The 12799-nt window shown below is 43.0% G+C and overlaps 1 protein-coding gene across 1 annotated transcript in view; it reads left to right on the top strand.

Annotated features, from left to right (window-relative positions):
- NSF (N-ethylmaleimide sensitive factor, vesicle fusing ATPase) overlaps positions 1-12799 on the top strand; it is a 696320-nt gene that overhangs the window by 90914 nt on the left and 592607 nt on the right. The window contains exon 2 of the mRNA XM_086923839.1: positions 10518-10603. Coding sequence (XP_086779965.1) covers positions 10518-10603 — 86 coding nt within the window. The remainder of the gene's footprint in view (positions 1-10517; positions 10604-12799) is intronic.

Genomic DNA, 12799 nt, shown 5'->3' with positions numbered 1-12799 from the left:
AGCATTTAAAACCCCCAATTTAGTAAATACTTAAAACACAACACAGAATAAAAATCCAACACCAATTGATAAAAATAGGAAATATTTTTATCTTTAAAATGACACCAAACCAAAACAAATCCAATGTAGGCAACCGGAGATATGCATTTGTAAAAATGTATCACCATATAGCACATATAAACCGATTGGAACATCTGGTTGTGCTAGACTGGGAAAAAAGTCAAAGTTTCAGGCCGACCGCGATGGAGCCCTGCGTGGCTACCACTCGCAGTAGGACGCTGTCAAAGTTTTACATTCTGACTTAAAAACTATTCTGGATTTTTTTCTCCTGGGGCCCCTCGAAGCTTTCCACCAGTCCCGATTCGGTGTGGAATCGCGGCTTATCTTGTGGAGAGCTCCCAGTCAAATCTATGGAAGTCAGACCCCCGAAGCTTTCCAGCAAGGCGAACCAGAGATCCAGGCCAGCTCGTGTTTGTAGGTGGGCGGCTTGACTCTTGCGGTTGGTCCCAGTCAACTCTTCTACCTTCTGACTTAAAAATTTTTACTGAGCTTTTTCTCGCTCGGTCCCTTGATACTCTTCACAGGGGTCGGGTTCGGTGAGGGATCGCCGGCTTAGGTTTCAACCAGCTCCCAGTCAACTCTGGAAGTTGTACCTCCAAAGCTTTTCAGCGGGACGAACCTGGAGAGGAGGTCGGCTCGTGGTTGACGGTCGCCGGCTTGGCTGGCCAGGTTGAGTCTGTCCACTTATGAAGCTTTTTCTCAAAGTTGCTCCAAACTTTTTCAAACCTTTCCCAAAGAGTCCAAAACTTACGCTAAGGGTCTAAAGCTCCAAGATGGTCCTTGAAAGTTTGGAACTTCAATTTCCACAGTACACTTGGACAAAATCCTTACAAATCCACTTGTGCCTTTCCAGGCTAGAGATTCTTGGTGGTGATGGTCAAAGTGAGCTCTGGCTTGCAGGGTGTCCACTCTTTAGTCCTTTTGAAGCAAATTAGGTCCACAGGGCTGTAGTTCAAGATTGTGCAGCAGGCTCAGTCAGTCCACGTGCAGGGCTTGGTTGGTGCAAATCATACTTCTCAGCATGGACCCTTCTTCTTCCTCTTGTTTCAAGCAGCAGATCTAAAAGGCTCTGTCCCTCTCCGCTACTTATTCAGTGTTCTCTTGGTCATGCAGGAGGGCACTCCTGTCCAATGAGGTGCAGGGCAACACCCCAGAGCTTGACCATTTCCTCCAGAGTGTGACACTATGGTCTCCCAGAAAGCACTATTCTTCCAAAATTCAACATGGCTGAAGCCTCAGCAGAGAGTAAACCAATCTCCTGGATGGCTCATCTCTATAGTCTCCCTCCCCTGGCATCTGCAAATCACTTCCTTAACCCCTTGTGTGCGGGGCGTATTCCCCGCTTGTGCTGACTCCGCCTTGCGCGGGCGGAGTCATGACGGAACGGTTTCGTCATCAGCACAGCTCAACCGACGCTGATGACGGAACCGTTCTGTCATCAGCATGGAAGGGGTTAAGCTTACCATCATGCTGATTTCATAGGCGAAGAGTGTAACTCCACTTGGCTTCTTCTGCCTGTCCCCTCCTTCCTTTGAAGATCATGGTTTACAACCTCTCCCCCATGACCTGGCATTCTTGTGCAGCAGAACCCTCTCCTCCCAGGATGGCTCCTCACCCCAGGTGCCACTTATCACTTCATCAAAGCAGCCTGGCTGGCTAATCCACTTAACTCTGACCAATCAGGGCAGAACACAGGAAGGCTGAATTTTCGCTTACAGACAACAAAGTCTTAACTTCTTTTCTGTACATTTTAGGACAAATCAACAGCAGCATGTTGTTGCATTTATCAATACCATTCTCATAAGTCCTTGAATTATATTTTTCTGCAAAGCCTAGCGTTAGTTCTTAATTAATAACTGAATGCCATGTTAACCTACGTGGCTGGGGAGCTACAGTAGGGAAAATGGCCTGGGCGATTTCTCCTACACAAAACATCTTTTATAAGGACCCTGCTATATCTACAGGGCCCCCACCCCTGGAACACCTTGGGGGACTTTAGGGGTTCTGAATATGTAAAAATATTGTAGAGCCTCACTCCATAGTGCTCGTAGCACAAAAGTCGATTTTGGTGAAGCCCTTTCTACAATGAGGGAAGTGAAATGTGCAATTTCACTATCCCCAGGGCACATAAAACCGATTGCATTGCATTGACCTCCCTGTATGCCACAATATTGTAGTTTACTAATTTTAAGTGCCCCAAACTCCAACATCTAGTTTGGGCAATATTTACATTTTAAAAGTAGTCCTGCAACACAGGGCTGCTATTAAACGGATCTCAGGCCTCACCAGTGCATACATACAAGTGTAGAAAGGGCTGCTGAACTCTAAACTTCCATGCCCTATTTTATACCAGGGACCTAATGGTGGTTTTAATCCCTCTGTCCTATTATGTGCTAGGGCCTTATAGGAGGATTCATGCCAATCATAGGAGTACCCTAACCCATAGTGTACCCTTGTGTAGATAGGTGTTTTCACTGTATTCCGAGTGTGTTTTCGGCGTAGCACTGGCCCTGCCGCTGGTTAGGCAGAACCCAGGAACAGTCAGTCAGTTACCACCAGTACCAGTCAGCAAAATTAAAATGGGGTTGCCCAGGGCACAGAATGACTTTGCAACAGAAGGAATAAATTCTTGAAATGCATGCACCCCTTGACAAATTTGATAGCCGGCAGAGGCAGTCATTCTCTCCAAGTATACAACACTGTGCAACCAAACTGCAACTTAAATGTCAAATTCCAAACAATTCACACAGAAGCATCAGAGCTACCTGGGCCCTCCACGCTCCAATCTTCAAACGTGTCCATAGGAGATTCACTCTTGTACTTCCTCTCACATTCCCACTGCACCTTTCTCATCCGTTTTAAACTTTAATGTCAACCTGAGGAAGAAAAAAAGCGAATATATTTATGGAATATAAACCATCGCACATGAGAATTGTTAAAAATCCGCTGTACATGTATGTTTTAGGGAATATTGTACTGCTGCTGCGCTTTTCTGGTTCTCTGTCTAAGGAAGCTTTGTATGTTAGCTTGTTGTGGCTCTTCTGTTTGAGCTGGAAGCTTGGACTGCTGCAGCCCGGACTGTCACTCCTATGCAAGGTGTAGAGAAACCTTTACAGTTGCTACCCACACTCCAGCTATGTTGTGGGCTTCAGGGGCTTTCACTGCTGCTGCCTCTACTGCACTTATTGTGTAGGTCTGTAGCATGGTCTGCGGCTGCCCCATAATGAGTCTGAGGCAAACTTGAAATGCTGTTGGCTGTACTTTGACTTTTCTGTGACTGTGAGAGAAGCTTGATTTGCTGCAGTGTATGTTGTACCAGTGCTTGTTGTAGGAGAAATGTTTACACTGCTGCTTAGTTGTTCTATGAGGTGCATGCATGTGTGTGTTTAAAAAAGAAAAAAAAAACATCGTTGTTGCCAAGCTGTGTGTGCGACCTGCCCTGGACGGTGCTCCTGGCCTCTGTTGGAGTGAGTCCTGACCCCCAAGGAATGCCCCCAAGGTGCTGCTCCCTTGGCTCAAGTTCAAGTTCAAGTTTGAAATTTGTATAGCGCCCTATATACCCAGAGGGTCTCAAGGCGCTTAAAACTGCAAGAAGTGAGACGGTTGGCTTGGTGCATGCTATTTTCTGGCTTGTGTCACAGTCCAGGTCGTTAAAACATTTCAGAATGGGGCGAGGGGCACACCTGGAGGTGTACCTCAATGATGAAGCAGCCCAAAAGTTATTTTGCCATTACCAATGATTTAAACCAGTCGGCGATGAACTTATCAGGGTGTGAGCCCTCAATACTCCTCTGGGACCCCACCAGTTGCACGTTTTTTTTTCTGGGATCTGCCTTCGGTATGTCTTTCCAATCTGACATTTCTTAATTGTGGGGAAAATCCGTGCTGTTGGATTGTTCACAATTTGTTATGGAAATCCGGCTTTCCACTTAGGTCAGTTGATCCACTACTTTACAGAAAACCTGTTTGGAGAGAACAACTCTAACGCAACAGTCTATCTGCCCCACAAGAGGCTCGCAGGGCTCTCAGACTACCTGAAGCATGGTGTCTGAGGATGCCTGTTCCACTCCCACTTGAGGTGAGTATGTAGTTTCCTCCAACGACTGCATTCTGTGCTTCAGCCACAGGTCTGGTGAATTTGTCAATCCTGCCCTGTGCAGTCTTGGGGTGCTGGCACTGGCGTTTATCATGATGAATTGTAAGTCATTTTCTGGTCCTTTCAGGCCTTCACCTCTCCTCCTCCACCTGTCCCAAGTGGTCTCCCGTCAGGCCGCTGGGCAAAAAGCAGTCTTAAGTGGCCCTGCATTACCTCAAACTTTGGGGGAGGGGCAGGAAACTGCCCTCTGTTGGCACTAAGCCCAGCCGGAGCCTGCCAGACTGCATGGCACCACCTCCATGTTCTTCTCTGCAGCCAGACCTCCTTAGCTGTCTCTGTAGGACCAGGGCCACTTTGAATCACTGGATTCAGACATTGAGAGTCCATGGTGAGATATAGTGTCTTCCTTTATGTCAACCCTTGGCCGGACTACACTTTTGCAAGTTAGTCCTCTTCCTGGTGGCACACCTCACCTCCTGCCAGTCCACCATTGTAGGCAGCGCCGTGAAGGAGCACTCATGGGAGTGGCATAGGCAGCTACTGCAATGCTTTTTCCACACCCAGCACCTAAAAACTCCAGGGTCATGCAGTGTTGACTTGAATGGCAGAAAAATATGCTGGATATTTGAAGGATTCTTGACTCAGCCAGAGCCTCACTGAGTTGCGGCTGCCCTCTTGGGCAGGCAAACCACACCTCTGCCTGAAAGATTAATGATATAAATATTACAAAGGGCCAATGCCAGCACAATGTCATTTGAGTGACTTAGTATGAAATGGCATTGGAGAGTGTCCGAATGCAATTTAAAATTTGACGTTCTATACTTACAGTATTAAAAACTGAGCTCAGATGGAGCACCATCCATCCCAGTGATATTACACAAACACGAAACCGCTACAACATGAGCTAATATTACTGTACATAGTATTTTACATTGAATCCTAACCACTTACTTCTTTCCTTAAACTCTATTAATAGCTGTAAGACAGTCTGTTTCCTGCAATGTGCAGCGTAAAAGCTAAAGCCTTAACGATTTAACAGCATGGCCAGATCAGTGCTTAAAACTGGCATGTCACGTATTCCAAAATGTGAAAAAGATCAAAGTGGATGCTAGAGACAATAGGAGTGCTTATGTGAGTCTTTGTGAATAACTATAAGTGAATTGCCATTTGTCATCACTTGGAAGAGTGTTGCCACAAGTCTAATGTTAATGAGTGGTGTTGGATTTGGGTTATATCTTACTGCTGGATATACCACCCACACTCTGCCTGTGTGCATTATGCCTGGAGAGTTAGTCTGGATCCAAGCACCATGTTGATTCACTCCTTGGTCTTTCTTGAACTAACTGTCCTCATAATGTCATTGTCGTGCCCGTTGTGACATAACCTGTTAATAACATTCAAAAGACAAGGTAGTACAGTGCAATTTGACGTTGCTTATAAGGGCAGACACACCATATTTTAAAAATCGATGCAGAGAAGAACGGGTTACAATAATCCTCTTAACATAATCCATCACGGACTGTGCCATGCTTATTGCAATAGATTAGATGGCCAGGGAATTGTTATTCAACCATGGAGAAATGTTGTAGTTCAGTGGGACCGTGGCTGTCTCTGAGGAGGAATTTTCAAAGGAGGTACTGGGAACCGGGGGATATGAGAGACTAAGGAACTTGTGGTGGGAGGGAGGCCCACACTTTAAGAGGCTGAAGCATTTGCAGGAGAGCTGGACTTTGTGAAGTGATGTGAGAATGCTCAGGATGGGCAGCTGGAGAGAAAGAGGCCCAGGGCCTCTCAGAAATAGGGCAGTAGAAGTGAGGAAGAAGGGTGGGGGGAGGGGCAACGCGTAATTGAGTACATAGCAAGACCTATTTGCACAAACAGAACCTTCTCATTCTATTTCATAACCAAGTCTAAAACCACATCCCTACTGGCTATTTTTGCAAACGTGGTTCTCTGAAGAAGGCAGTTTGTCTCCAAGGGAGGGAAGGCCTCACTCGGAGTTTCCCTTCGCGCTCCAGCACACCCCACTCTAGGGATACCAGTTTCCAGTGTCGTCCCAGCTGTGTACTAGTGACCTGTTTACGGAAATGATGGGAATTATTAACACGGGATTGCACTGCGCTCACCAACCACTGACTGAAACAATTGTTTACATTATGAGTTCCCCACCCAAAATAGCTTCCTCCAGAGGGTTCTCGCAACCCATTCGTCCGCGGAAATTGCTGTTCATTTCAGGAGTGTATAGGCGATTCATTTAACATACATTTTCCGGCATTTGCGCTTAACTTGGCCTTCTTTTGAGGCAGTTATTTATGACATAGTGTCAAAGGAGCTCGGAGAAAGCGTTTATGCACTTCCTTGGCTTCCAGTTTCACTTTATGATACCCTACCATAAGATAGTCCCCGGTTACAGCTCTCGCAAAATATCTATAACCTATAAATATAATAGATAAAACTCAAAACAGTGACTCTTCAAAGTAGTAAAAAAGTGAAGTGAACCTATTTATTTCAAATGTTTATTATGGGGTAATCCCTAAATCGATAGATGTTTTCCTATGTAATGCACTGCCACAATATATCTGCCATTCCAAATACAGTCTTGTTAAAGTAAATACTAGGCCAAAATAAAAAAAGTCTTGACTGGATGTGACATTGTTTAAACCATCACAATCACGCAAATTAACCATATGAACACGTGCAACTTCACAACTGATGGAAAAGCTTGTATATTGTATGAGGGAAAAGACCCTAAAGACAAAGCTGTGAAAATATGTTGAGAGGTTTCTCGGTTTTACAACCAAAGGAGGGTCAAGAGGACCTTCTTTGTAAGCGCAGTGGTCGGAGTACCTCTCTGTGTAAGGCTTGGAGCCCTCTCTTTTGAAGCCACATTCATCCAAGTGGGTGTGCTTGCCCTAAACAAACTCATTGCAGTTCCCTTAGGCTGAACAAATCCCTGGCCTTTCGTACCTTATCTAGCTCCCTGCAATTATGCTTCTAAATGGCTTTGGTTGGGTGTAAGAGTGACAGTGATTTTCTGGTAGAAGTGCTTCTTGTCTGCAGTTTTTGATTGGATTTACAATCTCCATTTCTCAGGCGCTTGGCATGAGGACAGTTCCTCAAGGTTATTACAGTTTTACAGTAAGAGATGTAAAGCTGGGTCAATTGGTCGCCTTGCTGCAAGTATCTTCTAGATAAAAACGATGATGGTTTCTTGCTCCAGCTTCACAAGTAGTGGTGGTCATGCTTTTTCTCAAACACAAATAAACCGATTGCAGAGGCAGCCATTAATCACATTTTAATCCATATTTTTCCTTTTCAAAGAAAGGTGCTTACCTTCATTGTTCTTGCAGACCTGTGTGTAGATCCTACACAGTTTTTGAAAAAAAGAAATCCACTGACCAGCCCACTTTCCCAATTCCCTCTTCACAAACAATTTTATTTCTCACACATCTGCTGACGGTCTCGGATGCGGCAGTCAAAAATTCAGAAAAACCTTGCATTCCAAGAACATATGAACCCATTTTTCTGCCATCTTTGAGTGTTTGGCTACATTTACTACTAGTACAGTTTTGATGCTGTCTCCCCTGCCTTAGGGGAATTTCCTGTGTAGGTTTACAATTCCATTGGATCCAGATGATAGCCTGCCACCAGCACAAAAGAGTAGCCTTCGTATCCTCAAAGATTGATTGTGGGAGAGCGCTTCCGTACAGGAGGCCTTAAAGGCTCTGACGATCCAGGAGAGAGATTTCAACGTGAAAAGCAGGGTTCTCGAAGCCCCCCAACAGACAATAGTTAATCACTTGGCTCTGAAAGCCCAGTAGTATAAGCTAGCGTCTGCCAATCCCATCCCTCTCTCATAAGTAGGTTGGACACACTTATGGAAGGCTATGTTCGGGGCTTTATTTGCCCACGAAGAGAAACACACCTTTACTTTTATTGAACCAGGATTGTGGGATGAATAGGGGAAAATGTTTGCAAGCCGTAGAGAAATTTTGGCAGAGCTATCATTTTAAAGAGCAACCCTGGGCAGAGACGTAAGGGGCAGGGTTAACCATCTGGTCCTGTCTCGACAAACCTGGTGTAGTAGTGTTGTGAGCTTGAGGCTCTAGGTCAGCCCCGGTTCGAAGGCAATATACATCCCCAGTTACTGAAAGCTGAGTCTGTGGGTGGGGAGGCATTTTATTTTATTTTATTGATTGTTACCGTAGATAAATGGCATGTAAAGTGGTCCTGAATTGCTTGATAGTTTAGCAAAACTGCCGGAGACTTTTGTCTGGTTTTTTTCAAATTGTAAATATTATTTGGGTACATTTCATTTTAAAAACATCCACCGACTTTGCTTCATACTTACACGTGTATTAGTATAAAATCAAGGAACATTATGGGAGCATTTTAAATAGCCACCTACTGTTATATTATGCAAATGTGTACCTATTTTTAGAGCGCCCACCCCAATAGTAATAGTGCATTCATGAAACATATGTACAATTTTTAACATTTTATACCCATGGATGTATATCTTTCATAGTTGTAGACAATCCTCTTTCCACTACCATGTTGCACGCTGCAGATTGCCAGCCAAAGTATTTGTGCTGCAGAAGTTTCGTTCTCCTTGTCCAGCGGGCAAAATAAACATTAAAACTTGTATTCCTCTTCAAACTAACTATATGGCCTGGACATCCAATGATGGGAATTCCACACCCCTGTTCTTCATGGCCTCTTGATGATTAAGTTGATGGTGCACACGCCACTGGTCATGTATCTTATTGATACTCCTCATTTCCACTTGCTGATTCCTTTTTAGTCTGTTTATTTTCCCACCTATTTTACTTACCAGGGCTTCTCTGAAGGACTTTTCTGTGTTCTGGGATGTCTTTCTCCAATGTCCATGGTTGGTTGGAGGTAGTTGTCTACATGCAAGCAGAACTTCCAATCATCTGACAAGGTAGAACAGCAGGGTTCTCAGAAGAGCTCAGCCTAGGTCACACTTTTAGTGGAATGGGTAACACGCAGACTGATACGTTCAGGAAACACCAGTAATTCATGCAGTTATGGTTCACAGCCTATTCAGTCCGTTTGTTTATAGTTCAGTGTAGCACTTCTAAGAGCTGATACACTGCCATGCAGATTGAATGCAGTAAGGCATTTGCAGAATAAAACTCGCTGTCTCTTTGCAGACTTTATTTCACACTAGGGGATCAGGAACTTGCTTGGACTCGATCTGTTCTCTGTATTTCAGATCCAAGGCCTTTCAGATATGTAACTACCCTGGTTTAAAGAGACCTTCTTAGAGACAAATGGTCCAGGCTGTCACATAGTCCTGGTGAAGGCAAAATAAGGAATGTATTCAGTGGGAATCTATAGAACAAAAATCCTTAAAAAATGTATACATAGACATACGTACACAGGTTTTGAGTCCGCCCTCTTTGGCCATAGGTCTGTTTGAGTGGCTTTCAAAATCTTCTGTCTATTTTTTCCTTTTATGCATCCACTTCCATTCCTTCTTTTGTTTTATTTATTTTGTCTTGTTTTGTTTTAGAGGCCCAGCAGCGTAACAGACTGCTGCAGGGCTCCTTGCTTTCTGCCCATTTCAGCTGCAGTGCACTGCTTCGTATGCAGCCATTCATTCTAATCTGGAAAGCCATTTTGGAATGTTATTGTACATTGGGTATAATAGCTTTACCATTCCACGAGGACCATAACATTTAGCAGCAACATATTACCCTTTTTGGATCAATGCAATAAAGCACAGTATATATCAATACAATAATGGATAGTACTATCCAAGGTTCCATTACAAAAGGGCCACCTAGTTCTGTACTTACTGACCACCCATCTTGGAATGGCATTGTGCATAGCGTATCATTGTTTTACTATCCCAAAATGGCCAACTCTTAACTTCAAAATTTGGAGGCCATGTTGGAATTTTAAAACAATAGTACACTATGTACATTACCATTCCATAATGGATGCTTGCTGCTATGTTTATTTTTAACTTTTTTCTTTTTATTGCAATCATGTAGCTATCTTTTATAGGCAGCTGCATTTTTCCTACCATTGTTGTTTTAAAAAATATATTGCATATGCCTGGAGTTTGTATGTGTGGTTCATTGTGGATGACGGAGTTGGTGAATTGAAGAAAGAGTCTGGGTACATCACACTCCCTCTACCTTTTTCAATGCACCACAGACCTGAATTACTAAACATTTTCATCATTTGATTGACAGCCAAATGTTCAAATATTTACTCCTTTTTCATGGGTCGCATATTTCTCCATCTTTGGACATGTGCCTACTGGTTGTGGACATTTTGATCAGCTCTTATTTTATTATTCATCAAAGTCTCCTTTTTCTTCCCGCAGTCTATGCAAGCGGCGAGGTGCCCTACAGATGAACTATCCTTAAGCAACTGTGCAGTAGTCAATGAGAAGGAATTCCAGTCAGGCCTGTGAGTATATCCTTTCTCTCCAACGTATAGGTACAATCAGCTACGTATGTAGAATATTTTCCATATTAACAGCATTGGCTGATCTGAAATATGTCAATTGCAATGGTCATCGTGAAGTGCATATTTATCCTAGAGTCGAGCCGTTTCTGCTGTTGGTTGGTGTCTTTTTGCACCTACAATAAAGCTACTTCATGTCAGTCCATGGTGTGTGTGGTGGTCATGATAATGGGAAAATCAAACCAACAAACCCTGGGAAAATGTTTAGAAAGTAACTATGAACACAGCATTTCTTGTGTACAAACTATTGTATTAGTTACTGTGTACATGTTTTAACATTCTTGGCATGTGTTGGATAGCTGGCACAAAATGACTGATGGACAGAAGCAGCACTTGCACTTTTCCAATTATGCATTATCTTTGCATCATCAGACAGTTGCATGTGATGTGTGACATCCTTTTTACTTCCAGACTTCCGCCCCTTAGCACCCAGCAGGGGTGTGGAATTTATTAAAATATCTACTTGTCCATGGGGCAGGTTGCTTCATAAAACTACTTGTCCTGTAACAAAATCCACTTGTCCCTGTGGTGCCATTTAGTGCGGTGACAATATATGGCAGCAATCTCATTATATAAGAGCTGTTCTATAACCTCTCTGATTATGCCAGGGTTCATACCATAGTAGTATTTGAATACTAGCAATCCCTTTATGTTGCCACGTTTCGGCAGATCTACATACTGGGACTGAAGGTAGTGGTAAGCAATAGTTCCAGGGTTGAAATGCCCTTTTGAGTCTGTACAAATCTACTAACATGAATGTTTACGGGTTTTCAACAACTCTTCTCTTATCTTTTCCCATACTGAGAAATGTTGGAAATTTACTCTTGATAAGGACAGACGTATTCTTCCAGAGTTGGGAAAAAAAGTAGATGAAGGAAAAATGAACTTGCAAACACTCAAGTTTTTCCATGAGCAAATCTACATATGCATATGAGTTCATGATAAAATGCAGTTTACAAATATTTTCTAGGAGTACTATTTCTTGCCCTACTTCTGTAAATTCACGAAAGCCCTAAAGCTGCACTTAATGCAAGGACATATAACAAGGGCTCTGTGTGGGTCAGTCTCTCCCTCTCCTTCACTGTGAGTGACCGCATTCTGCTCTTTCACAAGGAGCATATCGGCACACCAAGTAGTTTTGTTCAGTCCAATAACTAATGTGGTAGTGCGTGCTTTATTGAGACAAAAAACAATTTTTGCTTTTTGCCAATGTTTGTTATAATGGTGAGGGTACGGCAGCTCTCACATCAATAAGGTTTTCCAAAGACCATGCCAAAACAAGTCACGCATTGCCAAAACTAAAAAGCTGACCACCAATTTCAGACCTCCTGGCTTTGCCAAAGCTTGTTTATTTTTATGTTTCCCATAATCTTATTGAAACTGGTTACACTGATTTTCAAATATGAATATTTTTGAGAAATAGTAGCATGCATCAACACATTTTACTAAAGGATGCTGCAATGAAATGGTACCTGAAATTTTACGTTAGTTTAGCTAAATGTTTTTTTCCCTACTTTCATTTTTTTAGGAACATTTTATATTGAAAGCAAAGAATCATTAATCTTACTTTCAGGTTCTGCAAATATTTGCATATAATCAGAGAGCTTTCTGGGACCATTATGCATAGCCTCATATTGATAAACTTTGGAACCGTGTGTACACATTTTTATACTGGAACCCCTGTCAGTAGTGCAGTCAGAATTTACATTTACTTAGAGCGCTCACCCTAATAATAAAGGTTTTAAATTAATGAACCATGATTACAAGTTTTAACAGCATTAACATATGCACACAAATATTAACTGCAGGCAGTGCCCTGCCCCTTAATGTGGCACTGCAAACTGGCAGCCAAAGGTTTGTGTTGCAGGGGGTTGAGCCTACTTGTCCCAAAGACAAAATACACATTAAAACTTGTTGTCCTTGACTCCAAACAATATGTCCTAGGCGTCAGGCTATAGGAATTCCTCATCCCTGAGTTGGTTAAATCCATTAGGGACTTTGAAAACAGGAGCCTCCTAGTTTTTATAGCATTACACCATTAACCGGACTGATCAAACAATATCCCTAAATAGGGAAATGTGGGGGTAGTGTCCAGGGCCTTCAAATTAATACAGATTGATTTCTTAATTTTATTAGCCC

The sequence above is a fragment of the Lissotriton vulgaris genome, chromosome 5 (genome assembly GCF_964263255.1).
Source record: "Lissotriton vulgaris chromosome 5, aLisVul1.2, whole genome shotgun sequence".
Classification (NCBI taxonomy): domain Eukaryota; kingdom Metazoa; phylum Chordata; class Amphibia; order Caudata; family Salamandridae; genus Lissotriton; species Lissotriton vulgaris.
This window is presented reverse-complemented; position numbering and strand designations above follow the sequence as displayed.